This window comes from Colius striatus, chromosome 7 (genome assembly GCF_028858725.1).
Source record: "Colius striatus isolate bColStr4 chromosome 7, bColStr4.1.hap1, whole genome shotgun sequence".
NCBI classification, from domain to species: domain Eukaryota; kingdom Metazoa; phylum Chordata; class Aves; order Coliiformes; family Coliidae; genus Colius; species Colius striatus.
In genome coordinates this window covers 26,066,666-26,092,743 of record NC_084765.1, presented here as the reverse complement: position 1 = coordinate 26,092,743, position 26,078 = coordinate 26,066,666, and the positions used below count along the sequence as shown (strand labels likewise).

Genomic DNA, 26,078 nt, shown 5'->3' with positions numbered 1-26,078 from the left:
GGCTGATAAAACCTAAATATTTTCCCTTTAAAGTAGAGCTTTGAGGGACCATTAGTGTATTCTTGAAATAACAGCTTGGGGAGGGTCAGGGTAAAGAAACACTCACTGAAAAGTAGTTATTGCTAAGTAAGCATTAGTCCTGCCTCTGCATTGCACAGAGGAAGGGGTAAGGCTGTTTTCTCCAGCACTCTTGCTGCTGTGTTGCTTTGATCTGCAGCCACCTCTGAGTTATATCCCTGCTCTTTGCCCAGTAGTTCTGCACTGGATTATAATTAAGATGTATGAATAAACCTGTTCTCTTTAATTTCTAATATGTCTGAATGTTAACTTCTTGCAGGAATTTGCCATAAGCAAAAATATTCAGCTGGGTGATGAGAAAGGCCTCAGATTCCCTTGTGTTTGGGACTGGTCTCTGCAGTTTGCAAGCAGGGACCGCCTGCTCTTTCACAACCCTTTGTACATTGGGAAGAGTGCACCGTGTGTACAGAACGGAGCTGTCAAAACTTTTAAACGCTCAAAGGTAACTCTGGTGCTGTCTGTCTGGGAATGGACCTGTCTGTGCTTAACCAGAAGGCGCTAGTGCTTGAGAAGTTACAGTGATGGTAGTGGTTGGCACCCTCACTTTAGCAATAGGAGCGTTCTTTCTCTTAGCCTCCCAGCCTACAGAAATTGTTTTCTGCAGAAGTAAAGATGCCTTGAGCCTTGTGTTCCAGGACATGTTCTGATGTGGCTGAGCTCACTGCCAACACTTGTGTTATTTCACCTATGGAAAAGGGATGACATGCCACTTTTTTCCCCTGGGGTTGCCCATTTTTTTCAGTAAATACTGTTGAATTCAAGCATTGTTTTAGAAAGTCCTTATTAAAGGCCATAAATGTCCACATTGTTTGCCCCTGCAGTAGTGACACACAAGCTCTGAACTGTCTAAGGTCTCATCATTTGTCTGGATGATGCATACTAGCAGCTCAGGGAAATCTTGCTGTTCATGTGAGCATAGAACTGGAAAATCATCAGTATTTATTTTCTGCAGAAAAACTACAGCTCCACATTGCGAGGGGTCCCCCCAGCACTAAAAAACGGCATCATCAGTGAGCAAGAGTTCCTTCCAAGAAGAAACTCTCTTATACTAAAACTGAAACCAGACTTTTTGCAGCAAACAGAGAGTCAGAGTAACAGTATGGAACAGTACTTCAGGGACTGGTTTGCAAAGCCCGTTGACTTGCACGGCGTCATTCTGCCCCATATCTCTGGGACACAAATAAAACTGTGGAAACTGTGCTACTTCCGCTGGGTTCCCGAGGCCCAGATCAACCACGGGGGCTTCATCACTGCTTTCCACAGAGTGTCTCTGCTGGCAGACGAAGTGGACATGTTAAACCGGAATCTTCGGCAGTACAAGAGCAACTCTCCTCTGCAAGGCAGCTGCTCGGAACTGGATCAAAGCAAGATGTACTTCAGAGCAAATGGTCTACGTGACACCTCTGGGGCCCCAGACTTTCTCTCCTCCTCATTCCCATTTTCTCCTATAGGGAACCTATGCAGACGGAGCATTCTGGGAACACCTTTAAGCAAATTTCTAAGTGGTGCCAAAATCTGGCTGTCCACTGAGACGCTTGCAAATGAAGACTGAGATGATGCGAGGGTTGAAAGGTTTGGGGAGAACACAGCATATCATTTTGTCTAAGTTAACACTGCTAAACGCGCCATTGGAAGCTGTAATAATTTTTATATACAAACATTACGTAAGTTTTGCACAAATATTGAAACGCAAAGCAAGTCATGCTTCAAATCGCACAATTTTGCCCCCAGTCGTGCTCATCTGCCAGGGCTTCTGGTCCCAGCCCCTCCCCTAGTTGCTGTGGTTTGGTTCCCTGTCTGCAGTGAAGCAGTCCATTACCCGGTTGAAGGGCTGTGTGCTGTGCTCCTTCCTGACGGTTCTGCTTGAAATACCTTTTTTTTTTCCCCACATAGTGAGTGAAGTGTCTCTTGTGTCAAAGCCACTTGGCTAATCATAGTTAGGTGCAGTGGACACAGAGCAGCAGCTGAGATCTGGGAACAAACCATTTCATGAGCTTGCCTCTTGGGAAAGGTCCTTAACCTGCACCCAGACACACAAGGACACGCAGCTGTTCTCTGCCTCGGTCGCCCTGTGTGTTTGTGTGTGTGTGTGTGTGTGTTCATGCAGTGTGTGTCGGGGGGACCTCATTCCATTTCTCTCTCTCTCTCCAAAATGTATTCATTAACAGTCAGATATGTGCTCTTTGTCATGGACTTTAGACTATAGGAATAAACTTCAGGACAATGCACTGTTAACCTTAACACATTTACTGTAGATAGGGTATTGTAGTAGCTTTAGAAGTGCCTTTAATTGGGAGGAAGCAGTAGCAAGATTAATGCAGCTGGCACTCCCTTCCCTTTTTACAGCATTGTTATGGTAAGTTCTTGCTCCAACCCCTGCTCCCTCCTCCATTTCTGGAAATAGCAGCAGGCCAGCTCAACAGCCAGCCAGCTTTTCCTCATTCAGGTTATGCCTGTTTGTCTCATGAGAGCCTCACTGAGCACTCAAATCCTCAGCATTCCATCCCTGCACGGACCCAGATCCCTGCTGCACCTCTCCTCAGCCTGTTGTAGGATGAAGTAGCTGTTGGCAGAATCCATGCTAAAGCCCTACAGAGTTCCAGACAGGAGGACATGCTGCAAGTGGCCAAATCCATGAGGGTGCTTAGTGCTGTTGTCACTTGTAAGCAGGTGCTGGAAGAAAAGTGGTGAGTGGTGCCCTGTTTTTACATGCCTGCCAGTCCATACAGATGGTGCGGTGGGCGAGCACTGCCTGAGGGAATTAAATCCAACAGCCTCCCTGGGCTTGATGAGCAGCCACCTCTTTGCTCTAAAACCTTTCAAATGATACCTCTCCCCTGGGTGCTGTGCCAGAAAAAGCCTCAAGCTTGATGGGGAGAAAAGCAAGAGAGTAAAGTATGCTGGGAGGGTGGAAGGAAGGTAATGTGTGAAGGTTTCTGTCAACTGCCTTCTAAGAGCAAGGCTGTGCTTTTGTATTAACTGATCTCTGTAAAACACAGCGTTGAACCATCACTGAGCCTCTGTTCAAGTGTTGACTCACAAGTTCGGGCACTAAAGGTCTTGTGTGCTAGACTAGAAGCTATTCTCAGTTCTCGGCAGGGTGAAGCAGCATGGTGACAATATGCAGTATATTAGAGTTAAAAAAGGCAGGGAGCAAGAGGATGTGGAGCTCTTCATTTGTTTGTAAAAACCAAACTGGTCTTCAGCACAGTCTAAACCACAGTGTGCGTTTTGGATGTCCAAGATTGCTTATTTATTTTGGAGCATGTGCATCTGGAGCGCCCGTACAGTGCCAGCTGTGCGCTAGGAAGGGCAAGATCTGCCTTGGCCCCAGGCTGCAGAGCTGGGGTGGGGGGGGGGGGGTGCTGGAGCTGCTGCCTCCTCACACTCCTGTGTCAGTGGGGTAAGCAGCAGGTCCTCGTGAAGGTGAGCTGTTGGGGGCAGGCTTCCTTTTTTAGCTAATTAAGCCTGCAGCCCCTTTTTCTGCAGAGAAGCCAGGCACGTGGGCACAGGCGTGTGCAGGCGCGGGCACACACATACACTCCGTCCCGTCCTGCCTTACGGCACGGTGCTGCCTGGGTTCCGCTCAGCTGTTTGTGAGGAAAAACATGCATTCACCTCAGTTGCCAACTTATGCTGCAAGGTGGTCTCAGCATGTTAAATGGTCCACAAACCAGTTGTGTTTACTTACAAGCTTGCTGGAGCAGTCACCTAACTCCTTCAATCCATTATTCAGTTGTTTGTATTTGTTTGCTGTTGGGATTATTTTTTTTTCAGTCTTTTCTCCCCCATTAGCTAACTGTTTTCCCTGGCCTGATACTTGACATAAAGGACCTCAACCTGTGTGCTTAGTGTCTTTTGGTACCAATTGTTTTGGGGTTTTTTTTTAAACTACAGTTAAAACTATGGTCTTTTTTTTCCTTAAAAGTTTAACTTTTTTTTTTGTTTAAGGTACCAAAAAAAAAAATGTAAATAAATTACTCCACACGGGCAGCTGGTGGAATTAAAAGAAAAAAATTTAGGTAGTGCCCTTTGGGGGAAAACATGGGTACTCTATTTAAACAGGACTGTCTTTTGTAAGGAGCTTTCAGACATTTTTACATTTCAGTTCTAAGATGTGTACAGATGCTGCAGATGGTCTTTGTATTTTATATATAGAGCATGGGAGGGGGTTGAAAATAATATGCCTTTATAATAAACAAAAACGTGTCTCAATATCTATTTGCCAAACAGTACTAAATGCTACACAGCTCACAAAGGAGAGTCGGGTGTGTAGAGGCTGATGGCAACTGGCGGCAGGGGAAAGGGGAGCTGCTGCCTCCATGGCCAGGCCCCTAGCTATGGCCTGAGCCAGGCCCCCCAGGGCTGCCTCAAGCTGGGCTGCTACCCAGGAGCCTCAGTGAGGGCCATGGGGCTGTGTGTGGTGTGTGGCACCTGCAGATGTCCTTCCTTCCTTTGCTACCCAGGAGCCTCAGTGAGGGCCATGGGGCTGTGTGTGGTGTGTGGCACCTGCAGATGTCCTTCCTTCCTTTCCTTCCTTTCCTTCCTTTCCTTCCTTTCCTTCCTTTCCTTCCTTTCCTTCCTTTCCTTCCTTTCCTTCCTTTCCTTCCTCCCTCCCTCCTCAGTTAAACATCTGCATTTCTTCTCTTGACTTGTGAAAGACAGGTACTAAATGTTCATTTTAAACTATTCTCCACACTGCAGCATTGCCTTACCAACACAGTAACATCTCTAACAACTTTCAGAAGCAATTTTGGGGTGTGAGTATGTGTCTTTTAACGCCTGTGTACAGAGTACTGACATACGAGCGTGTGTGTATATATGTGTGTGTGTGTTTGTATACGTATGTACACCTTTTCCAATTCTAATTTCTGTCCACCATGCAAAACAAGATACTGTTAATGCCATCTTGGTGTTGCAAGAGTTGAAAAACTACCAAGATGTTTTATCTTTTGTTGTCTGTTTCTAGAAAACATGCACTATTTTGGCTGTTCCTGGCTGTTCCAACCTTTGTACTACACTGTAAACCACAAAGGGGGAGGCAGGAAACGCTGGCTGATGGGGCTCAAGTGACCCTCCAGTATCACTAATGACCGCGAGGCAGAGTTTATGGTGGTCAGACCAGGGATGCTGGTCAGACACACTGAGCTGCTGGTTTCTGCCACTCCAGAAAGGCATTGCAAAGTGCCCTGTGTGTACCCAGGCCTGGGTGTGTGTCCCTGTGCACCTGCCTGCCACACCACTTTGATAGTAACTGCCTTGTATTTTTAATGAAAATGTAGCAAGTGGGGCAAAGGTTTTGGCTCACTCTCAGCCAGGAAGACGTTAAAACCAAAAACAATCTCTAATGAATATTTAAACAAAGGATGAAATCTTAATTTTGCCTCTAACATTAAGAGACAGAAATCTGTACCTCAAATTGCTCTAGGCAGTAGGCTTCTAATGCTGTTGCTGTGATGGTTTAGAATTCACTATTTCAACTGAAACTAAAACCTTTGTGCCTGATAACGATTTATTGAGTAAAGTAGCAGTGCCGGGAGGATTATAAAATCCTGATGCTGAGTTGTGAATGTGAAGTAAATTAGACTAAATAAATTCATACCTTTCCACAGTGAACTTCAGGCAGTTTCCTTTCGCCTCCTCTAACAAAAAAATAGTGGGCGTGTGTTGTTTTTTCCAAGAAGAGCAGAGACACTGTGCTGTAGAAAAATGATTAATACAAAAAGATGTGCAAACAGCCTTAATTTCTCCCTGCACTCCATGCCAGTGTCTGCTGCTCACCTGAGGCGCAGAATTTCTGATACCAGTACAACTTACTCAAGATGAGAATGAAGACTCCAGAGAAAAGGTGTTGGCTGTGTGTTAAAATTGAGACAAACCCACAGGATTTTTGTGTCTTAAGAGAACTTAGCCTTTGGGTTCCATTCCAGCTGACTGCGTTATTTCTCACCGAGAAAACACCTCCACAGATGTGGGGCAAAACTGACACAAGGAGTGTCAAGCTGCAAAGCAGTGCAGTGATCTTGGCATCACCCAGCTCTTGTCTACATATAGAAACAGTTCCCCTTGATATGCCCAAGGGCAGGAGCTGTTAAATAGATCATCCTCGTGCATAGCAGCACATTAAACCAGCATTTAAAGGTTATGCCTTACTTTGTGCCATCACTGACCAGCTGTTTAAAGTGAGAAACTGAAGTGCACCCTGCAGTGGGGACAGCTGGAAAGCCCCAGTGCTCCCCACAAGCCTGATAAAGTGCTGAACTCACACCTGGCGAGGAAACTGCACAACATCCTGAGCTCAGGCTGCGCAGGCACCACGAGCCTTGCTGCCTCCCACCTGTGCTTGCGGAGGATGTTGTGTCTCAGGGCTGCAGTTTCTGGCTACTGGGCAAACCCCTCAGGTCACCTTTCAGAGAGTAAGAGTTGTCTATGGAAGAGAAAGGATTTGTTCTGCTGCACAGTACCATACACTAAACCACACTGACAGGCTTAAGCTATTTTTAGAAGGTTTTGTGCAAAAAATAACTACAGTAATTTTCCAAGAAACCAGAGCTTTAGAATAAACTACTTTATTAAGCAGCAGCCCTTAGTGTCACTCCAGTTCCTTTAGAAACACCCAAGTTACCCTCATGATCAAGACCTCTGCTGTCAACTGAGGCGCTTGCTCTTGCCTCCAACGGCTTGGACATGACAGACTTCTACTGCAGCCCCCAGCTGCTTCAGTTCGCTCAGCCAGATGCTCTGCTTGGGGGACAGGCGATCTGTGGGACCCTTCACTTCCACCAGCTGCAAAGAGATACAAGTGATGAACAGCATGCCTGGGGGGGGGGAACTCAGCCCACAGGCCAGTATAATTATTTTTTTATGGCTGTTACTTGCAACAAAAATAATATTTAGCACAATGTAAGGCCCAGTGGATGCTAAATTATTAAGAGAATGCAATTCCAGTAATATCCACCAAAACACAGGCAGGGCACTGGTGAATGAACCCATCATCTGCAGCTGCGCCTATTGTAGCCGATACTGTTTATACCACAGTGAGCTGTGGTTTATAAACATCGAACACCTAAGTTGCTCCAGCAGCAGAGATGCCCAGCACTCTCCTAGCACCTATTCCACTGCCGCAAGGCGCAAACCAGGGTTGCTCCCTCAGGTTCTGTAACAGAGCTAGTTGTTGCAGTCTCATACATTCAAGTTTCTGTGCATGGTGACACTGTCACCCCTTGCTAACAGCTGACTGGTAACAGTTGCTTTGTAGCAGTTTCAACTGAAGATCTGTTCTCCAGCAGGACTAAGCCACCACCTGCTGTTTCTCACTGTGGCCATTAAAGCTCCAGCAAAAATGAGATGAAATGGCAGATAATCAATCCTCACTTCCCACAGCTGCTGGGCAGGAGAGCGGGAGGGTTAACTCCACCACAGCAGGAAAACACAGTTGGTCTGTGCTGGCAAGGGGGAGGTTCTGTACCTTGAAGTGATGGGTGTGAGTTTGCCACACCACCAGGTCGGGCAGGCCCCCCCTGCAGTGGCGCAGGTCTCTGCAAAGGCGCCGGAAAATGCCGCTCAGGAACATTCCTCCAAGGCAGGACACAAGGCTCTGGAAGACAAGTTTTTGGTAGTTGGCTTTGTTCCCCACACAACTGCCCAACTCTCACAAGAATATTCTATGGCCCATTTCAGATTTTTGTTTAGTTGTGTGACAAGAAACTGAAGCAGATGTCACCTACAGTGAGTCCCTGCTGTGTTCCCAACTACTGTTGCAGGAAAACTGACCATATCAGAAAACAGTAACAGTACTTGGGATTTGGGTGCTACTCATCCCCTCCCTCCCACCACTTGCCATCAGCCCTGGCTCAGCACCTCGCTGTGAACTGTGAGCATGCTACAGGCAGATGTGGTTTAACAGCAAGCCTGACCCAACTGAGTGCCTGTTCTGGACAACAGTTCCTTACCTGAGCTTGCTGAAGGGAAGTAAACCGCCCCCAGCTAACTAGTGCTGCTGCTTTTCCTTCCTGAGTGGTCCAGATGTCAGCGACTAATTTTGCCAGGGTCTCTGAAGAAGCTGCATTAAGCTGCTGGAGTCTGGCCTCAATGACATCCCTCCTGTTCTCATAGAAGCTGTCAGTATATAAATCCAGGGGGAACGTCTGTATACAAAGGTAAACACAGTTCTGAGGAGCTGCCAGCAGTGCAGTGATTCCAGGAATAACAATGTACGACTTCATACTTTTCTTAACTACCAAAGTCACTCAAACACTGAGTCACTTAAACTCAAATGTGCCCACCACCTAAACCTTTATTAACAACTGGGAAAAGACTTGCCTACAGTTTAAAACCCCGTGCCAGTGCAACAAATGCCAGCCACGTTAGCCTGTGCTCTCTTGGGTTTTGACCTCTAGAGAGGTTTCTTTCCTTTAACAGACGACAAAGAGCTGTCTGCTCTCCGAACTCTCTGAGCAGTAACGTACTAGTCATGATTTGGAATCGGTATTGAGGCTGCTCAGCCACAGAGAGCAATTGGAGGTGGGAAGACCAAAGCACTGATGAAACTGAAAAGTATCACTTACACATGGTGCTGAACACCTTGTTGGATAAAGTCCCTGCAGCAATTACCCACTTTTGAGCACAGCTGGATCAATCAAGTAGTAGCTGGGTGCCACTCTAGCTTTTCAAAATCAAATGCAGAGCACTTAGAAAATGGCAGATTTCAGCCTTACACAAACTGCTGCCACAGCTAATCCCACAAAAGTACAGCCCAGGAATGACTGACTCAGGTGTGAGCTTTCAGCTCATCCCTGTTCACGCCTGAGGCTCATGAGAGCTTTTCCTCTGCATTTGTAAGTAAAATATGCTTTTAAAAACACAAATTTGCAAATGAGCTGTAAATGTACTTGGTGTAGAAACATACAGGGAGGGTTTTGTGATTTTTTTCTATGTATGTGTAATCTGCATGTAAGGTGATGTAACAGGTATTTAGAAAGGCAAGATCTATGGTAAATTGTAGTTCAAACTGATAAAGAATATCTGCCTGTAACATGTGACATTTACAATTAAGGCATCTTAGAAGAATAGCAGCCACGCCACAAGAAGACTTATTTGTATGAATACCATTTACCAGTATTTGTAGGGCCTCTGAAGCTACAGCAGTCCCTTCGTGTCCTAAGGAGCCTGCAAGTGCCTTCATGTGCCACCTCAAAATTCCAAAGTGAGGATGACAACCATATCTCAGTTCTTTCTGCAAACAGTACTCAACCCTACATTTACTTGGTCAGATTAATACAAGCATCAAGTAGTAAAAGCTATTTCAAAGAATCACCATTACTGTGTTATTAAGTTGCCTCTTTTCATTGAGTAGCTCTCCAAACCTATGACCAGGAACACACAATCATGTGCTCATGGCTTAAGAAGTTATTTCAAGACATGACTGTAAACACTCATAATCCATGTCAACATAAAACAAAATCCCAGGGTAAACTTCAGATTAGGGGGACATTGTGCAACTCGTGGGTTTATAGTTCAACCCTAACGGCCTAATAAAATAAAGGTACTGTTTGATTCTCTAGGTTTTTACTTGGAGAACCTAATCTTTTGCTTAAAGGACTACATAAGGATGGGCTTGAGGGAATGTTTCTCTCTTTCTGCTAATTAGAGAGATATCTATAGTGGTCACCGTTGGGGAGCCAGCCACCTTCCAAAACCAATAGTGCTTCACTCAGCCACAAGGATTTCTATTTCATACTGGAAATCATATAAGAAAAAAATCATACAAGAAGAAAAATCTTCACACAAGAAAAACTTACGTGTTTCACCTCTACAATATGAAGAAATTTCTACCTAGATCTCATATTGACACAAATCTGTAACTTCTTGCAATACATATAAACCCTGTTAAGAAAAGGAAAGCACTGGTTCGTCTGTCTCTTGGGCAGGGTTCCAATTAGAAGGGGTCAAGGTGGAAGAAAGAAGCCAATTGTCTGGCCTTTTTATGCTCTACAACATTTGAGAAGGCGTTTTAGGGTTTTTCTGAGCAAACTTCACTGTTTCTAGTTGTAAGATATACAGCATTTAGCTAAAAGGGAGTTGTTGAGGGGTGTTGCTCATTTGTTCCTTTGACAAAAAGAAGGGATGACCCCAACAACATGAAAATGTGGGAGTGGAGCAAGCGGGGGCAGTAACAAATGTGAGCTGAAAAATGTGACTTTCCTTTACAGGCTACTGAAAATAGACTTTTTTCTCAAAAAAGAAAGAATGGGTGGAATGTGTCACCCCTAAATGAGCTGAACAATGCAGAGCAGTACTCTCTCACTGACTGTAACAGAAACTGGTTGCTGAGTTCAGATCCAGGACAGAGGCAGTTGACCAGAGGAATCCACCCCACTGACAGGCAATCCAGGCCTACACAGTAACGAGTTACCAAGGAGCCTTTTTCTAACAACTTCAATGTAACAAATAAGCAAACTAAGCAAACATCAAGATCTATCTGGAAAATCCCTCAGAATAAAATGTTCATCTAATCCCAAGTGAGACTGTCACAGACCCTACAGCAACGGGCATGAACCAAGAGAAACCTTTCAAAACTACCTGGTAGGAGTTGCGGAACACGTCGGGAACACCGTCCATGAAAATGATGTCCCACATCAGAATCCCAAACAGCGTGAGAAATGTTGAGCCTTCCCCATGAATGCCTGAAGGGCAAAACGGGAGAGAAACCGACATGTTACTTTCTACAGCAATCTCAGATGAAGAGGTTCTAAAGCATCATGACCCTGATGAGAGACCCACTGTGTGAGGTTTCCACACAGCTAAAGTCAGGACACGAGAACCCTACAGCACCACGGTGCAAATCCAGCTTACTGCTTCTACCTTCTGCTAGTGTTGCTTCCAGATTGGTGGCTGCCATTTATAGCATAGGAATAATTACTATGCTCTGTCATGAATAAGGGTTACTGTTCTACCTTTTAACAATTCTCCTTTAATTTTTTACACTAAATAATATATTAATAATAACATTTTTATAAACATAAAAAGTTCTATACATATATGGAGCTGTACATATACATATGCATATGTATGCGCTGCAAAAAGCACTCACTCACCAGCAGCCCAACACCCAGACAATACACTAAAAATGCAGTAACACTTTAGCATTAACAACAAAATGTTTGTGTATATAAAAACGTATTTTACACCCCTAACAAACAAATAGAATAGCTGTCACTGGTAAGAAGGCAAAGTGATTTCTATGGAGAAAAGAAATGTTGGGTTTCTTTTCTAACACATTTCAAAAGCACCTCAGGTCTAGGAAGGCAGCAAATGATGAAATGCCAGGAAGCACATCAGGTGGAATATAAATATGAGAGCATTTTGGTAAGGAAATTACATATTAGAGCTGCTTGGGAAGAAACGGAACCAGACTAAAAACTGGTCTAACAAAATCAGCTACAACCAGTCTAGTAACTGCCCTGCTTAGTAAATTGGTGCTTTACTCTGACAGTTATTTTACTCTAGAAAAACAAACAAACAAAAAAATTACTGTTACCCTGATCAAAACCATTCTGCTTGTAATGATTTAAGGCCAGCTCCTCAACTGAGCACATGACTGTGGACACACTGGTGTCTTCATCTCCTTCTTCATCACCAATATCCTCCATTAGAAACACTGATTTTCCCATTCCCATCTGAGGACACATCTTTCCTTTGATTGTAACCTGAGCATATGAGAAGAACCAGTTACTTTTCAGCATCCCATTTTACAGGCTTTAGCCTGAGTATTTTAATCTCTCCTAAAACACACATCACTCCTTTTCAGTTGTATTAAAATTGGAACTAGACTTGTTTCCAAAGATCAGCCAAATAAAATTTAACCTGCCATTCCCTTGGAATTATTTGGTTTAGCTTTTAGAAATCAGACAAATTATCATTAAAAAAAGTCTAGCAAAAATGCTGGGCAGATGGGAATGTTGCCTTTCTATACAGGAAGAAAGAATACAGATGACACAGGAGACTGATTCTGGACTGAGAAAAAGAGGGGTTGTAAGAAGGCAATGATGAGGCCAAGAGAGTAAGTGAAGCTCTGCTCTGACTTTGCTCAGACACACTTATTTTCGCTACAGTAATAGAGTTAAAAAAAATCCATTCCAGTATGACACAAGTGCATCATGTTGCATATCTGCCTAGTGCAGAACTCCCACAGTTACCTCAAATTTTTTGAGCTGTTAATCTAAAGGTGATGACATGCTAAGGTTACTAGTACTACTTACAGACAGAATGCTTGGCCTGAAGACAGTGCACTGATTTGATCAGACTCTTCAGATACAAAACTTCTGAGAGTGTTGCTGGTAAATTAGTGGAGTTTAGAGCTCATCAGGTTTGTAACACACATTCAGTAAAGCACTGCAAATGAAATCAGCATAGAGCTGACTAACTTCAGCTAAGAATCTGATTTGTTTACAAGAGGCTTTAGGTGTAGAAACACATTTGCATTCATTTTCCTGCAGGACAAAAAAGTCAGAGGCTGGTGCAGAGAATGTAGCAGCAGCCTCTCAGACTATTTTTTCTTGTCAGATAAAAATAAGACCTATGAGTTGTTGTTTCTTAGAAACCACAAGCAGCTTTACTTACGTGTGTCACATCTTCCACAGTTATGACTGGTAGGTCAGAAACCAGGCAGCGGAAGGGCTTGCAGCTGGGCGAGTCTCGGATGCGCAGGGCCCGCTGGGTGAGCGCGAGGCGGTGCCCTGTGCGCACACAAGGGTCTGCCAGCCCTCTCCTGATGCACTCCACAGCCTGCACAGGAGCAGGGGAACAGGCAAGCACTTACAAACACACACACACAGCTGTCTCTTCCTACTAAGCCCCCCAGAATGGCCGATCTAAGAAGCACACAAATGAGAATGTAAAAAACCCAAGCGTATAGGACAGGGCCACCTTTCTTCCTTTGGTACAGTTCTAACTAGTAAGTAATATTTTGCACTAGTAGGTTGCTTCTAAATTGCACTTGTAGAGTAAGGAAATTACTCTCCAATTGTAACGATCAATCTAAGACTAAGGAAGTGTAAATTCTGGGTAAATGACCAGAAAAATGACTTTTTTCTAAGGTGCATCAGTTGAATATTTTTAAGCCAGTTTCTTAACAGCACACAATATGAAACAGAAGGACCAGCTGTGCAAGAATATCCACAGAGAACAAATTTTAGATCAATGCATTACTGCACTAAAGGACATCCAAGGTTAAATATGGTCTCCAAACATTAATTTAAATCGTGGCCCTGACATACTGTCTTTCTGTGACTTGAAGAAGGCACCTTGTCCTCATTTATAAGTAAGGAATTGCGACTTCCTTTGTACAACTTCTAATTCCAAATCTGTGAAAAGCTTGACATGGGGGGTACAGATGCAGAAAAGACATCTGCAGAATATCATTTCCTTTTAGCACACTTAGAGAATTAAAATGCAACACAAAATACACGAGCATTTAACCCCAGTTCCCAATACCCTTAGTAAGGCAAGGAAGCAATACTAAGGAAAAGAAGAAGTCATTCTGTGCTTATTTTAAATAACTCTACAATTGCTACTGCTCCTGAGCTTAAAACTTTTAAAGAACTCTATTCTTCATTGCCAAATTAGTCAGGTATCTTCTGTGTGTTTAACTAGATTAGTCTTAATTTTCAGTCTGTCCATATTTCACTGTGACCTAAACAGATTCCAGAGAGTTTAATTTTCTATCACTGACAAAATTTCTCCTTTGTACATAACAGTCAGGGAAAAATTGACATAATCTCCTGTATTTATAAATCCTCAAAGCAGCAGCTGATACAACTATCACCTGCTGTTTCTTGCATAAAAAATTAATGGAACTGCAACCTCAAATGAGCCCTAAAATGTGTGGCCTCTATGCCTTGTGGCTCTTGGAAGTCTGTGAAAGGCTGCTGCTCGCTCACAAGGAATCTAAGAGCACAACCTGTGCTGCAGCTTGCACTTTTCTCTGGTTCCTTTATATTCTGCTACAGAAATCTATACAGAGGTGCCAGAAAATCCTACAGAGATTTACAATAATCCTTGCCCATAATCCTTGCCATTCTCATATGGTCATTTTTCTCCCACTGGGCCACATGCCAGCTAATCACTTAGGAAACTCCTCATGTACACAGTGCTTCTAAAAGCTCTAAAAATTATCATTCAGACTTGAGGCTGGCAAGTTTACACACTGCATAAATAATGTGTTTTTCTTGTACAAACTCACTCTGTTGGTGTGTGTGTCCTACTGGAAGGAAAGAGGGGAAAGTTTCAGCAAAAGCTAAGATTACCTCAAAAACCTCTTCTCCCCTCCTCTGCGTCCCTAGGAGGATTAAACAGGGTGAGCACAGTCTGTAATACCTGCTATCTAAAACCATTATGCTATTCTTTCCTGGTCTTTACAATTTCTCCTGTAGGACCACAGAAATAATTTAAATTTGCTGTTAAAGACTGATAACCTTGCCAGAGCAGTGTACATGTAACATTAAAAATGAGTTGTCTACTGTTTGGCCCCTTAGAGTAGAAACCCCATGCCAAAACTGGTCCAGATTTCAAAGACAACCTTCTATCCACCGGTAACAGTTAGAAAAGGACTTAATTTCCTTACATTTTTGTTCGAAAAGATTAAAGGCTTCCTATCATTTTTGGGTTTTATTCATTACAGATGTGGCCTCATCATGATTCTGGTTCAGAAGCAGAGGTATTTACTGCAAAAAAGATTCTCTCTGCTTCTCACACATTAGGCAAGTTTATAAGGCAGAATAGCAAGGAAGCTCTGTAAAAATCTTACGCCAAGTGGTGTTTTTCTACTCAGCAGAAAGAAGCAGGTCAACCAAGGGTGAGGGTACACTCAATATTCAATTTCTTAGGAAAAACTGGTTGCCTGACTTTGGGTTTCCTACCAATATCTGCATTTCTAGGAGAGCCTACTCCACTGTTCTTCTCACGAGAAATACTTTTTTATATGTTTTCAGACAATGACTGCAGTGTTTCCAGCTCTATAGCAGGCAGCTGTGAAGATACCTTCTTAGTGTTTTTCAAGTGTTGGTGTAAATTCAGAGCCAGGCGGTCCCACCATCGCCCTCTGCTGTCGGTACAATACACGTCCTGAGACAGGAGAGTCTGCAGCTCCTGCACAGCTTCCTGCAGCAACAGCATTACATCTTCATTAAAGGAGTTAGTTTCATTACAATCAGTGCGTCGCTTTCTCTTTTAATTACTGCATACTATAAAACTTTGTCTCTGCAAAAAATTCAAATCCCATTCTCATAAAATCTTTGTAGTAGAAATATTTTTACCTGAATTTAAAGGTCAGCTGCAAAAATACAATATTTTTGTCCTGTCTGTATTCCTTATTGTATACCAAAAAGCCCTTCATGCTACTTGTTGCCTTTTTGCAAAGGCAAAGCCTTTTTCAGAATAATCTAGTTTGCTTTCACATACCGTCAGAGCCCTTTGGATATGTTAGCTCTTAAAAGTGAAGAGGCAGGGATTTCATAGAAGACTTTTCTTCTGAGATTTTCTTACTTTAAAGCAGTAAGCAAATGTAGTGAAACAAAAATCTCTATAAATAACAAAACAAAGTCTCGGTAACAGTCTCAGGGTATATTACATATAGTATATCTCCAAAGCATATGTCCAAAGCATCAGAAGAAATCAAAACTATTTAAAATTTTCTAAAGTAGTAAGAAAAAAAGGCCCTTTTTCCTTAAAAGTAATCTTTTAAGAGAACCTGGCAAACATTACCACTGGTCTCCAGCCACAACAGAAACGTGACTGATGTACAATGCTACATTAATCACATATTCCTATTCACTTCACCAGTTTACCTTATACATGTGAAGCCTCTGCAAAATTTCAACACCATGAGAAAGGATTCTTGTATACACCCAGCCAACTGTAAAACGTCGCAGATACTCAGGTAGAACCCTGTGATAGCTGAAAGGTAAGACCAGCTCAGATCAATTTAATGATGGCAACTTAAATTCTTAAAATCTTACTAAGAATACTTACACCTAAAGCATTTACAAAAATGTCTTATGCACCAAAATTGAACTGAGTATTCCAGATGCAAAGTCAAGAACTCAAGAAAACAATTTATCTGAGGTAGCAGGTGCAAGCTGCATTTGCACGGTGTATTTTGGTTTCACAGCAGTGGAACTATTATCAGACACAAACCAATTATTACATGTTTTGCTACTGCCAATTTGTTCTCCCATGTCACCAGGTGAACTGTACAAACACAGCTGAACAACACAAAAAGGGTACAATAGGCATTTCCTGCCATGAAAGATCACTAACATCTTTTGAGTGGGCACCACTACTTTCAAAATGAAGTCTTTTGAATGTCTTGCTGAAATTGAAATAGGCTGAAATGGAACAGACCTCCAAATGACCCTCTATTTCACATCAGTTGCCATCACAATTAATACAATCCAAACATAACACTTAACTTTCAGTGTAACAGTAAGTCCAAAAACAAAATAATTGAAAGAAAAACTGATGAAGGACATCTCAAAAACACTGTAAGTTATTTCAGTTCTCAAATCTTTACTAACAATTCCTGAGTGATATCCACTTGGAAGTCTGGAGATATGAATAACCCAGTGTGTTTTCTCACAATATTTGCAACACTCTTTTGTTCACATTGAATTTTAAATTCTGCTTATTGCTAGCTGTCTAAAAGCCCTAAAAACAAACTATGAGAAGGGAAAAATAAGACTCTTGTTCTTCTGCACTGGCAAACAGAGCAGAAGTGTTTCAGTGCTTTACCCGTGTCTACCAATTCATTCCCAAGATTTTAGAAAAAAGGCCTTTTCATCTCACGACGTAAAAGCTAAACAAACAACCAGGAAGTTCAAAGCTTTCAAGAACATGAAATCTTCTAAATTTATCAGCCTTAATTAATATCACTAGTCTATGAGTCTCTCTCAAAAGTTGAAGTACCAAAAGATAATACACTTATTAGTTTCATATGAACACCAGGCTAGTTTCCAGTTTAGTACCTCAAAGACGGGTGATTTTTCAGTTCATTCCAGGTTTCTTTAGCACACATATACAGATGATTGGCTTCTTCCCAGTTTCCATTTACCATTGCACTGGCTATATCATTTGACAGATGAGCAGCAGTTGCATATCTAAGGGGAAAAAAACCCCATAATAACTGTATTAGGCTCAAAAAGCATTTATAGTTAAAAGAAATCAATTCCTCCATACAATATATTTTAGAACTCTCTTCCAGTCTCCAAAGACATTGAACCATACAGTCAAGATTGTTCTCAACCCTGTAGGATCAGCAGAGTTTACACTAGCAGGGCACATTCTGTCTAAAATTACTGATAAGCTAGAGAATGTACTTTTTGTTTTGTTCAGAGCCCATTCTAACTACCACCACAGCAAATGAAGAAATATGAAGCAAATAAATATGCTATTTTGGTTCAAAATGCAAGCCACTGTGAATTACAAGTCCTACCTAGATACAAAAATGCATTTAAAACCATTGCAAAAGTGCACTTCTATCTATTTCCATGTGGAACTCTACATGACCAATTGTTATTTGCCTACACAAGTACTGCATTCAAGCTTTTCTAGAAACAAACACATTTCCAACCTGCTGAGGCTCCCCTACCTGATAAGGTCTTCTCTGTCCTGGAAGACCTGTGTTTTCCTATTTACAGTGTAACTGGGAAACGCCATACGCCCCATGTTTACCATAAGGACTGTGGAGAGTTGGCCGTGACCAGCACTACCAGCTTCCTCATCCTCTATCGACTCAGACAGAGAAAACAGCAGCAGAATACGAGAAAAGACAGCCCGAGGGCCTTTACAGACCCTGACACATTTTCCAGCCAGGTCCTTCACCCTGGAAGGACAAATAAAATTATAACAAAAGTGAGGTTTTTACCATCACTTACAAAAATTCAAACATACTGAATAAAGTATCAGAAACATTTTGGTTTCAAGCTAATTCATGTGTAAATGTGATTTTCCTTGACAGAAGCAGCTTGAGAAACTACAATAGTGCATGTAACCTCTAGTGAAAAGCCAAAGAAATGCATAAACTAATAAAAAGTTTAAGGGTGAAACTTCAAGCAGAGTAGAATTGGAACTCTGAAGGTAGACACTCCTGGCCACAGCTGAAAAGCATGGCATAATTCAAACAATTATTTAAAATAAATTGTAAATTAAATTATGATTTTTTTTGAAGTCTAATATTTACCCTTCTGTTTGGCCCACTGTTCATCAAAATTTCATGCTGCCCTTTCTTCTTCATCAATTTACTAAAAGCAATCTTCTCCTCAAAAGGCATCAAGACTGAGTCCTTTGATGCATAACTTACATTCACCTGCAAAATTTAACTGTACACAGACTTACCTTTTTAAAATGACTGTTCCAATACCACCCTGACTCCTGCTGAAGACTGATCGTTGTTTTGCCAATCTCAGAAAATCATCCATGAGTTGCTGTTTGTGACCATTTGGGTTTGGCAAGTGAAAGACCTTTGCCAATGTTTTTAGTTCAGGGGCTGAAAGCAAATCCAGCCCTTCACACAGGTCTTCCAGTTGAGATTCTAAAAGTAAAATTATGAACATATATTCATTCTATGCTACACATACACACTCAAGCAACAGCTCAAAGTATAGTACATTCATACAAACCAGTACTAATCTAATGATACAGATTCTTCAAACAAGTATCATCAATGCCAGCTGGTTCAGCTTTGGACAACCCAAAACAGAAGTGCTGCCAGGGAGCAGCAGGAGGCAGAACTGCTCAAGAAGGGGAAATGAGACAGGAGACAACAGTGACCACAGCACTGGCAGTGTCCACACTGACCCTGGTGAAGTCCCACTGTAAATGCAGAGAATTGGCAGAGCAAAAGTCTCGGTAATAGATTCCACTGGTAGCTCCAGAAGAGGTATGATCAGTCAGGCCCATGGTCAAGCTAAGAGATGAAGCTTGAGAGAAGACTACAGTTTATGTACATGGCCACAGAAAAGACTGGAAGCAAGTGCTTTCAGCATTGTTTGGAGATCCAGGCAGCCAGGGATGGACAAGGCCTGGGACACAGTGCCTGCACAACAGCTCCAGGCAGTACTGAAGGATATTAAGTAGAACTCCTGGACCAGCATTCAGAGGTCAGGGTCTGAGATGAGGCTGGTGAGGGCAAGTAAGGCCTATTGTTGCACCCACAGCCCTGACATTTATTTAGCTCTCCCTATTACCTAATTTGCACTAACTGCTCTTATTATTAACATAACTCATTTACCCAAACCTTTATTCTGCTCTGCTAGTTCTCCTCTCAAAGCACAGACAAGCACGTAGTAAACTCTAATATGACACAACTGCAGATTTCACTTGTAGCATTTTAACAGCTGGCCATACCTGTTTGCAGAAACCTGGCTTCAGCCAGTTCTTCAATTATTGGTGACAAATCCATACTGATCTCTTCATACTCTATTTTGTTCACCTTTAACCAGTTCAGCTTGCGTTGAAAAAGTCTCACATATAACTTCTGCCCACCAACTGCAATTTTTATTCAAAGCAGGGAAGGACAAAAATAAAATTAAATTCCAAAGCACATTACTAAGCATAATCCTTGTTTTACCTAGAAAAACTACCTTGATGCAGGTATCCTCTAAAATACATCTTTAATCTGCTCATGTTCTACAAGCAGACTTTGTAAACCACCGAAACTTGCCTTTTGAAGTAATTATTTCTCATTACAATCTCTAAGCTTTGTAGGTAGGAAATTATTACAATGTATTTTGTAGGCAACAAACTTTGCTAAAATGCATTTTAGACATGCTTATCCTTTAAGAAATAATTTGATTACTAAGAAAAGGCAACTTTATTTTTCAAACTATGCATCTTGCGATGTTAAATATGTTTTTTCCTTTCTTTAACACACATTCAATAACCAACTATTTGCTTTGGGGAACAAAAGAAGCTGCAGTCTGACTGAATGGTTTTGTAATCACGAAATACCTCTCTGTCTTCAGATTGTTATTTTTCCAAAGTTAGACTTAATTTTAGTAATATATCTACTGAAAACAAAGGAGAAAAAACCTCCTGTCAATTTGATTTTCATCAGGTAAATGTTCTCTCAAAGTACGTGCTTAAAATTTAAAATACAATGCTGAGATTCAATAAAACAGTTTACTAAATCTTAGCTGAAAATAATATAGCTCTTGTTACTACAGTCAGCACCCTTTTGAATATTGAATTTATCCCTTATTCTAATTTTTTTATCCCTGTCTGCTGCTGCTGAACTGAAAATGATCATTGACACAAACAGATACTGAAACACCACCAGACTCACATATTTTTAAGAAACAGCAGTTAACTTTTACATGCTTATTTAACTACTCTCCTGTCTTTAAAAATACTTTTTCAGCCTCTTTGGTTTTTTTAATAGAATGTTTCCAGGATAAATTCATTGAGATAACTACATTCAGATACATAAGCTTGTCATTATCTCCATGGGGTTATAACTTCTTGGAAGTCTGTCTCCGGTTTTTACAACTCTACAAAAACATCGAGTAGCACAGGAACATCCTTTCTCCAGACCATGCAAAGTGACCAAGCTGTAGGGCTGTAATCCAGTAAAGGCATGTGTCATGGTTTGGCCCAGCTAGCACAGCAGCACCACGACAGTCTCTCTCTCGGTGCCCCCATTCACCCCCATCCTCGTTAAGATGGCGGAGGCCCCAGTGAAATGGGAGTAAAAAGATAAGCAAGGTTGTTGTGGATTGAGACAAGGGCAGGGAGGGCTGGCTGCCAATTATGGTTCTGGGCAAAACAGACTCTAGTACTCGACTTAGAGAGGAAAGTAGGAAAGTTTATTCTACAAGAAACAGAATGGAATAAAAGCAAAAAGGGAGTAGGATGATGAGAAAATTACACCCAGCACTTTAAGATCTCCCTCCCCCATCCCTCCTTTCTTCCCGGGCCCAGCTCACTGCTCCCGATATCTCTACCTCCTCTCCCTTCAACGGCTCAGGGGGGCAGGGAATGGGGGATATGGTCAGTCTCTCACAGATGGGCTCTGCTGCTTCTCTCTGCTCAGATGAGGGTGATCCTGGCATTCTTCCCCTGCTCCAACATGGGGTCCCTCCCCAAGGACACAGTCCTTAACAAGCTTCTCTGGTGTGGGTTGTTCCCAGCAGCTGCAGCTTCTGCCAATACAGGGTCACTCACACAGGACGCAGTCCTTGGTGAATATCTCCGGTGTGGATCCTTTGCCACAGTTGCAGTTTCTGCAGTTACAGGATGCCTCTCTCCGGACAAGGCTTCTTCTGGGCATAAGTTTAATGAGCTGCTTTGTAGGGTTCCCTCACCACAGTTACAGCTGTGGATATTGGATCCCTTCCTCAGGATACAATCCCTGCCCTGGCCATAGTTTTAAAGAAGAAAAATCACTGCCCCTGGCTGGGGGTCTGCAGTGAAGTGGTTGGGTCCCTCCCACAGGACACAGCCTCCTCCGGCCATAGTCACTGTCCCTGGCTCGGGGCCTTTAATGAAGTGAATCGCTGCCCCTGGCCTGAGGCCAGCTGTAGCAACATGAGTCTCTGCCCCTGGTATGGGGTCATCATCAAAATGAGTCTCTACCACTGATGCAGGGTCTTTAAAGAAATGAAAATAAATCTCAGCTTTACCAATCTTCTTTGTAGAATGCAGGGGAGTCTCTGCTCCAGCACACCTCCTCCTCTCTTTCATCACTGACCTTGTCTGCAACTACTTATCAGGTTATATTTCTTTCTCAGAAGTTCAAGCCAATGCTTCTCCATTTTTGGCACTCAGTAACACGTAATAAAACCCTTGTGATGTCATACACACTAACCTAACCTCATTTTATTCTCCACAGTATCAGAAAAGCAGTTAGTGAAAGCCTCCTATCGGTCTTGGAAAAATTTCACATAACTGGCTCATCACAACTCATGACCTTGACAGGCTTTTGTAATGTCCCATGGTGTGAATCCACAGTATCATCTGGAACTGCCAGTATCATCTGGCTACCCAGAGGGGTTGTGGAGTCTCCTTCCTTGGAGGTCTTCAAGACCTGCCTGGACATGTTCCTATGCAACCTGATCTAGGTTGAACTGCTTCTGCAGTGGGGCTGGACTAGATGATCTCTAAAGGTTTCTTCCAACCCCTACCATTCTATGAACTTCACAGAAACAAACAGTATGGGACTAAGCGCTCTGAAAAGCCAGAACAGTTTTCTTTCAAGGCAAAGGGGAACAGTTTAAAGACTGTTGTATACTAGTACAGAAAAAAAGAATATCATCTACAGAGTGGAAAACCACCAAAATACACAAGTTCCACATGGGGAAATACTATTCTTTAGTATGATAAACTTCACCACCTGCTAATTAAGACAAAATTAACACAATACATTAAGTGCAGTCTGCTTCTGGTACCAGCAGACATGTACACAACTCTACCTTTGTGTGTTCAGCTCAGATGCATGAACTGAGCTCATACGAGCATATATCTAAAAAGACTTTGTCCAGCAGCTGTGTATTACTGTAGTAGCTTAAATCAACAGAAATGGTTATGCCTGCAAGACTCTGAGATAACAACTTCTACAAGAAAATTTGTATAAGCTTACTTCCATTTTGATGCTCCAAGTTTGCAGCTCCAGTGCTGGTAAAACTACTCTTAATTACAGTTTAAGACAAGTTATACATAAAATATTTGGAGGGTTAGTTTTAACTTGCATCAATTATGCCATGCTTTTACTTTAAAACCTATATGAGTTTAGGTATCAGACAATATGTCCTGTTTGAATCTTGCCTAAATATGGAGGGCTTAAATCTCCAACATTCAGAATCCTACTGAAATTAATGAGTTACAATTACTAAGAAGCCCACAAGAAAATGACTGTCAATTAGTAACTAGTGTTCTAACACTGGGTAATAATCATGGGGATAACCATAGATTCACACCAAGCACAAAAGTGATCTGTAAATGTGTTGAATCAAAGCTCTCAAATGACACCTTGGATGTATTTTTTTAAGGCCTGTGTATCCAACACAGGCCTTTTCATAACCTTTGTACTAAGAATTCTCACATGCATTTAATAAATCATCAAAAGTTTGGTGTCATGTCATACTCCTTTTCTCTGCTATGAGTCTCCTTCCTTGGAAACGTGTTTAAATTCAGCAGCAAGTTGACTTAATAAAAGTATTAAAAAAAACACAGAAATACAAATAATCATTGTCTCATTATGTCTTACAAGTCTCCACTATCATTACTTTCCATTAAAGCACCATTAGGAAAATTTCCATACAGGAAGCCACCTGTACACATCCAGAGAAAAAGAACCTTCTTCTCTTAAGGAATTTATCAAGTTTAAGTGCTCATTGATACAGCACTCTTCACATAAAACTGTGTAATAGTTCTCTCTACAAGAGGTAATGTGAAAATACATTAAGAAAAAAAAAAAGATACCTGATAATTTGCAGAACTTGGTTATAATGCTCTTATCTTGCTCATCAAAGAGTCTGACATCATCTTCGTTCTCCAAGACTGCTCGCAGCACTACTAAAAAATTCCGGAGGTAATATGGGTGACAGGGAGAGCTGGGCCCAGAGCTAACCTCATTTATTGTGTCTAAAATGTCCCCAATGGAACTGGGAAATTCTACTTTCTCTACAGTTTCTGACATACTATGATTGATCTCATTCTTGAAGTCTTCATGAACTTCCATAGGAAGTACTTGGACATCACCCTTGCTAAAGCAATTCTGTGTTCCACAGTTCACTTCTGTCTTGGAAGAAGGAATAATCTGAGTGTGAGGCTGAGTCTTCACTTCCAAACTACTGATCAACTCTGCTGCAGTATAAGTGGCTAGATGTGCTTCAAATTTATCAGGACTAAGCATCACACCTTCAGACCTACTTTCTGTTCTGGCGCTCCTTGTACCAGTTGGTAACCTTTTGCCATCACTGTTATTAGCTGCTGATAATACCTGATCAATATCCAGAAAGTCTTCCCCACCACATTTGTTTATTTCCTCTTGAAATTCAGGCTCCTTCTTTGAAAAACTCTGTTCCTCAAGCTCATTTTCTTTCTGAGAACTATGCCCAGCATAAATATCATCATCATCCCATGCAGCAGCACTTTTGCTCATATTGTGAACAGCTGGAGGTGAAGAGTCGCTCTCTTTATACACAATCTGTTTTCCTCCCTGGATACGTCGTCTTCTGGAGAGTTTAGATGACAAGCTTCCCAAAGAGACTACTTTAACTGTTTGAACCTGTGGTACATCATTAGCACTACAGACTGAACTATTATTGCTAAAATAAGGACTAATCTGTTGTACTGCACTCTGATCCGCATTCAGTGAACTGCATTTGGAAGGACTTAAGAGCTCTTTTGAAAAATAGGGGCTGGAATTATTGTTTGCATTTGCAAATATTGCACTCTCATTCCTAAAAGAGTTGAGTGTTAAATCAATGACACCAATCTCCCCATGTTTTTTCTGACATGTTTCATCCATATGCTCATTTATTTTATATCTTGGCACCATTTGCCCACACATGGGACAGGTAATTTTGGCAGGGGGAACATTGTTAAAAAAGGAAATAATAGAGGAGGATGCTGAAGCTGTAGATAGTGTTCCTTTATCTTCCACTTTTTTTGTTGTTGTTCCTTTTTTTTTCTTATTTTTACTGAGTGACAAACTTATTCGTGATCTTTTAACTTCTGAAGATCTAGCTTCTGCCATTACAAAACTTCAAAGCATTCCCATGGCATAGGCAACTTCATTCAACTTCCTTATTTTGCAACAATTAGAAAAAAAATCTTTTTCTTGGCTTTGTATTTTCCATCTGTAGTCCTCTGACATGCCTTCAACAGAAAGAAAGATATTGAATGAAAGACCTATGGCACCAAATGCATCCCAGATGAACTGGGGAGAAGAAAAACAAAACAACCCAAAACTGAAAATTTAAAAGTCAAGCAAACCTCAGCTGCCACAATGCAACTGTCCTGCCTTCTCCCTAGGCATGCAAGCATCATACCCACAGTGCTCACAGCCACGCCGAGCACCACGGCTGCCCTCACGGCAAGGCTTCTAAAAGTGGAAACGCTGCTGTAACTACTGAAACGACACGTTCACTTGCTGATGTAAATGAAAACTTTAATCAAAGTCAATGTAAGAATATAGTCAAGTCCTCTAGTTTCTGACATTACCATGTTCGCTATTCTCAGGCACGCTGTTCACTGGTGCCGGCTGGTCGCTACTCACAGGCGCGCTGTTTGCTGGTGCCCAGCAGAGCTGCAACGCCTCGTAGCACACTCGCCCCTCCGGAGCGCGCTGGGGCCGCCGACCAGGCCGCGCTCCCCCGGCCGGGACTGCGCGCCCGCCCTCCCTGCGTTGCCGTGGCGGACGGCGGCGCCTCGGGTTCCTGACCCCATTTCCGCCGCCGCTGCCCCCCCGCCCCTCCCCGCGCCGGAGCCCGGCCATCGGCCGCGCGAGGGTCCCACGGGAGCGCCCCGCCCCGCCGCGCCGCGGCCGCCTGACCTGTCCCAGGCAGCGGCGCCCTTCCAGGGGCAGCTGAGCGAGCGCCGCGCGCGGCAACGCACCTCGGCACGCGGCGGCGCCAGGCAAGCGCAATGCATCGCCGATAGCGGCGCGCAGGCCTGGGTAGCCGAACGCGGAGCCCGAGCAACGCGCTCTCAATACGTGTGAACCAAGACGTAGTTCTTGCAAAGAACTGGCCCTCTTTATATTAAAAGTCTCCTTTAACAGCAACAGGAGTGAAAAACACTTGTGATCTTTCTTTGGAAAGCAGAACCAGAGAAGAAGTAGCTGCAACTTACTTTTTGTTGGTGTTGTTCGGCCAAGAGCAAAGAGTGTGCTCTTTCCCCAGGGAGGAATAGCCATTAAGTTATACAACACCCTTGTGCTCGCTCTGGGTTACCAATTCCTGCGGCGGCCCTGTTGCATAATCACAACTTTGAAAGCTACCCTC

At 42.6% G+C, this 26,078-nt stretch overlaps 2 protein-coding genes across 5 annotated transcripts in view; one reads left to right on the top strand and one right to left on the bottom strand.

The window, feature by feature from the left end:
- MTMR10 (myotubularin related protein 10) overlaps positions 1–5,694 on the top strand; it is a 44,948-nt gene extending 39,254 nt beyond the window's left edge. Inside the window, exons 15-16 of the mRNA XM_062000504.1 lie at positions 338–520; positions 1,031–5,694. Coding sequence (XP_061856488.1) covers positions 338–520; positions 1,031–1,630 — 783 coding nt within the window. The 3' untranslated portion in view covers positions 1,631–5,694. The remainder of the gene's footprint in view (positions 1–337; positions 521–1,030) is intronic.
- A 957-nt stretch (positions 5,695–6,651) lies between these two features.
- On the bottom strand, positions 6,652–25,990 carry FAN1 (FANCD2 and FANCI associated nuclease 1). 4 transcript variants are annotated; one of them, XM_062000501.1, is made up of 14 exons: positions 25,927–25,990; positions 23,551–24,951; positions 19,480–19,620; positions 18,469–18,664; positions 17,723–17,956; positions 17,100–17,231; positions 15,924–16,032; positions 15,118–15,237; positions 12,700–12,864; positions 11,618–11,786; positions 10,660–10,763; positions 8,031–8,225; positions 7,547–7,675; positions 6,652–6,864 (listed from the first exon to the last, which is right to left on the bottom strand). In XM_062000501.1, the coding sequence occupies exons 2-14, from the start codon at positions 24,827–24,829 to the stop codon at positions 6,727–6,729; spliced, it is 3,111 nt and encodes a 1,036-aa protein (XP_061856485.1). In that variant the 5' UTR covers positions 24,830–24,951; positions 25,927–25,990; the 3' UTR covers positions 6,652–6,726. The 4 variants fall into 4 exon arrangements, with proteins under 4 accessions (XP_061856485.1, XP_061856483.1, XP_061856487.1 ...); XM_062000499.1 differs by lacking the exon at positions 25,927–25,990 and adding an exon at positions 25,628–25,706; XM_062000503.1 differs by lacking the exon at positions 25,927–25,990 and adding an exon at positions 25,628–25,706 and having other exon boundaries at positions 15,924–16,023.
- Positions 25,991–26,078: the final 88 nt, after the last annotated feature.

Bases quoted from the DNA above. Each gene is read 5' to 3' on its own strand.
- FAN1 (XM_062000501.1), bottom strand. From the start codon at position 24,829: ATGGCAGAAGCTAGATCTTCAGAAGTTAAAAGATCACGAATAAGTTTG. The intron at 17,232-17,722 runs GTAGGGGAGCCT...TTTTCCCCTTAG, and splicing joins GACAGAGAAGACCTTATCAG to ATATGCAACTGCTGCTCATC. The intron at 11,787-12,699 runs GTAAGTAAAGCT...TCATATGCTCAG, and splicing joins CTGTGGAAGATGTGACACAC to GTTACAATCAAAGGAAAGAT.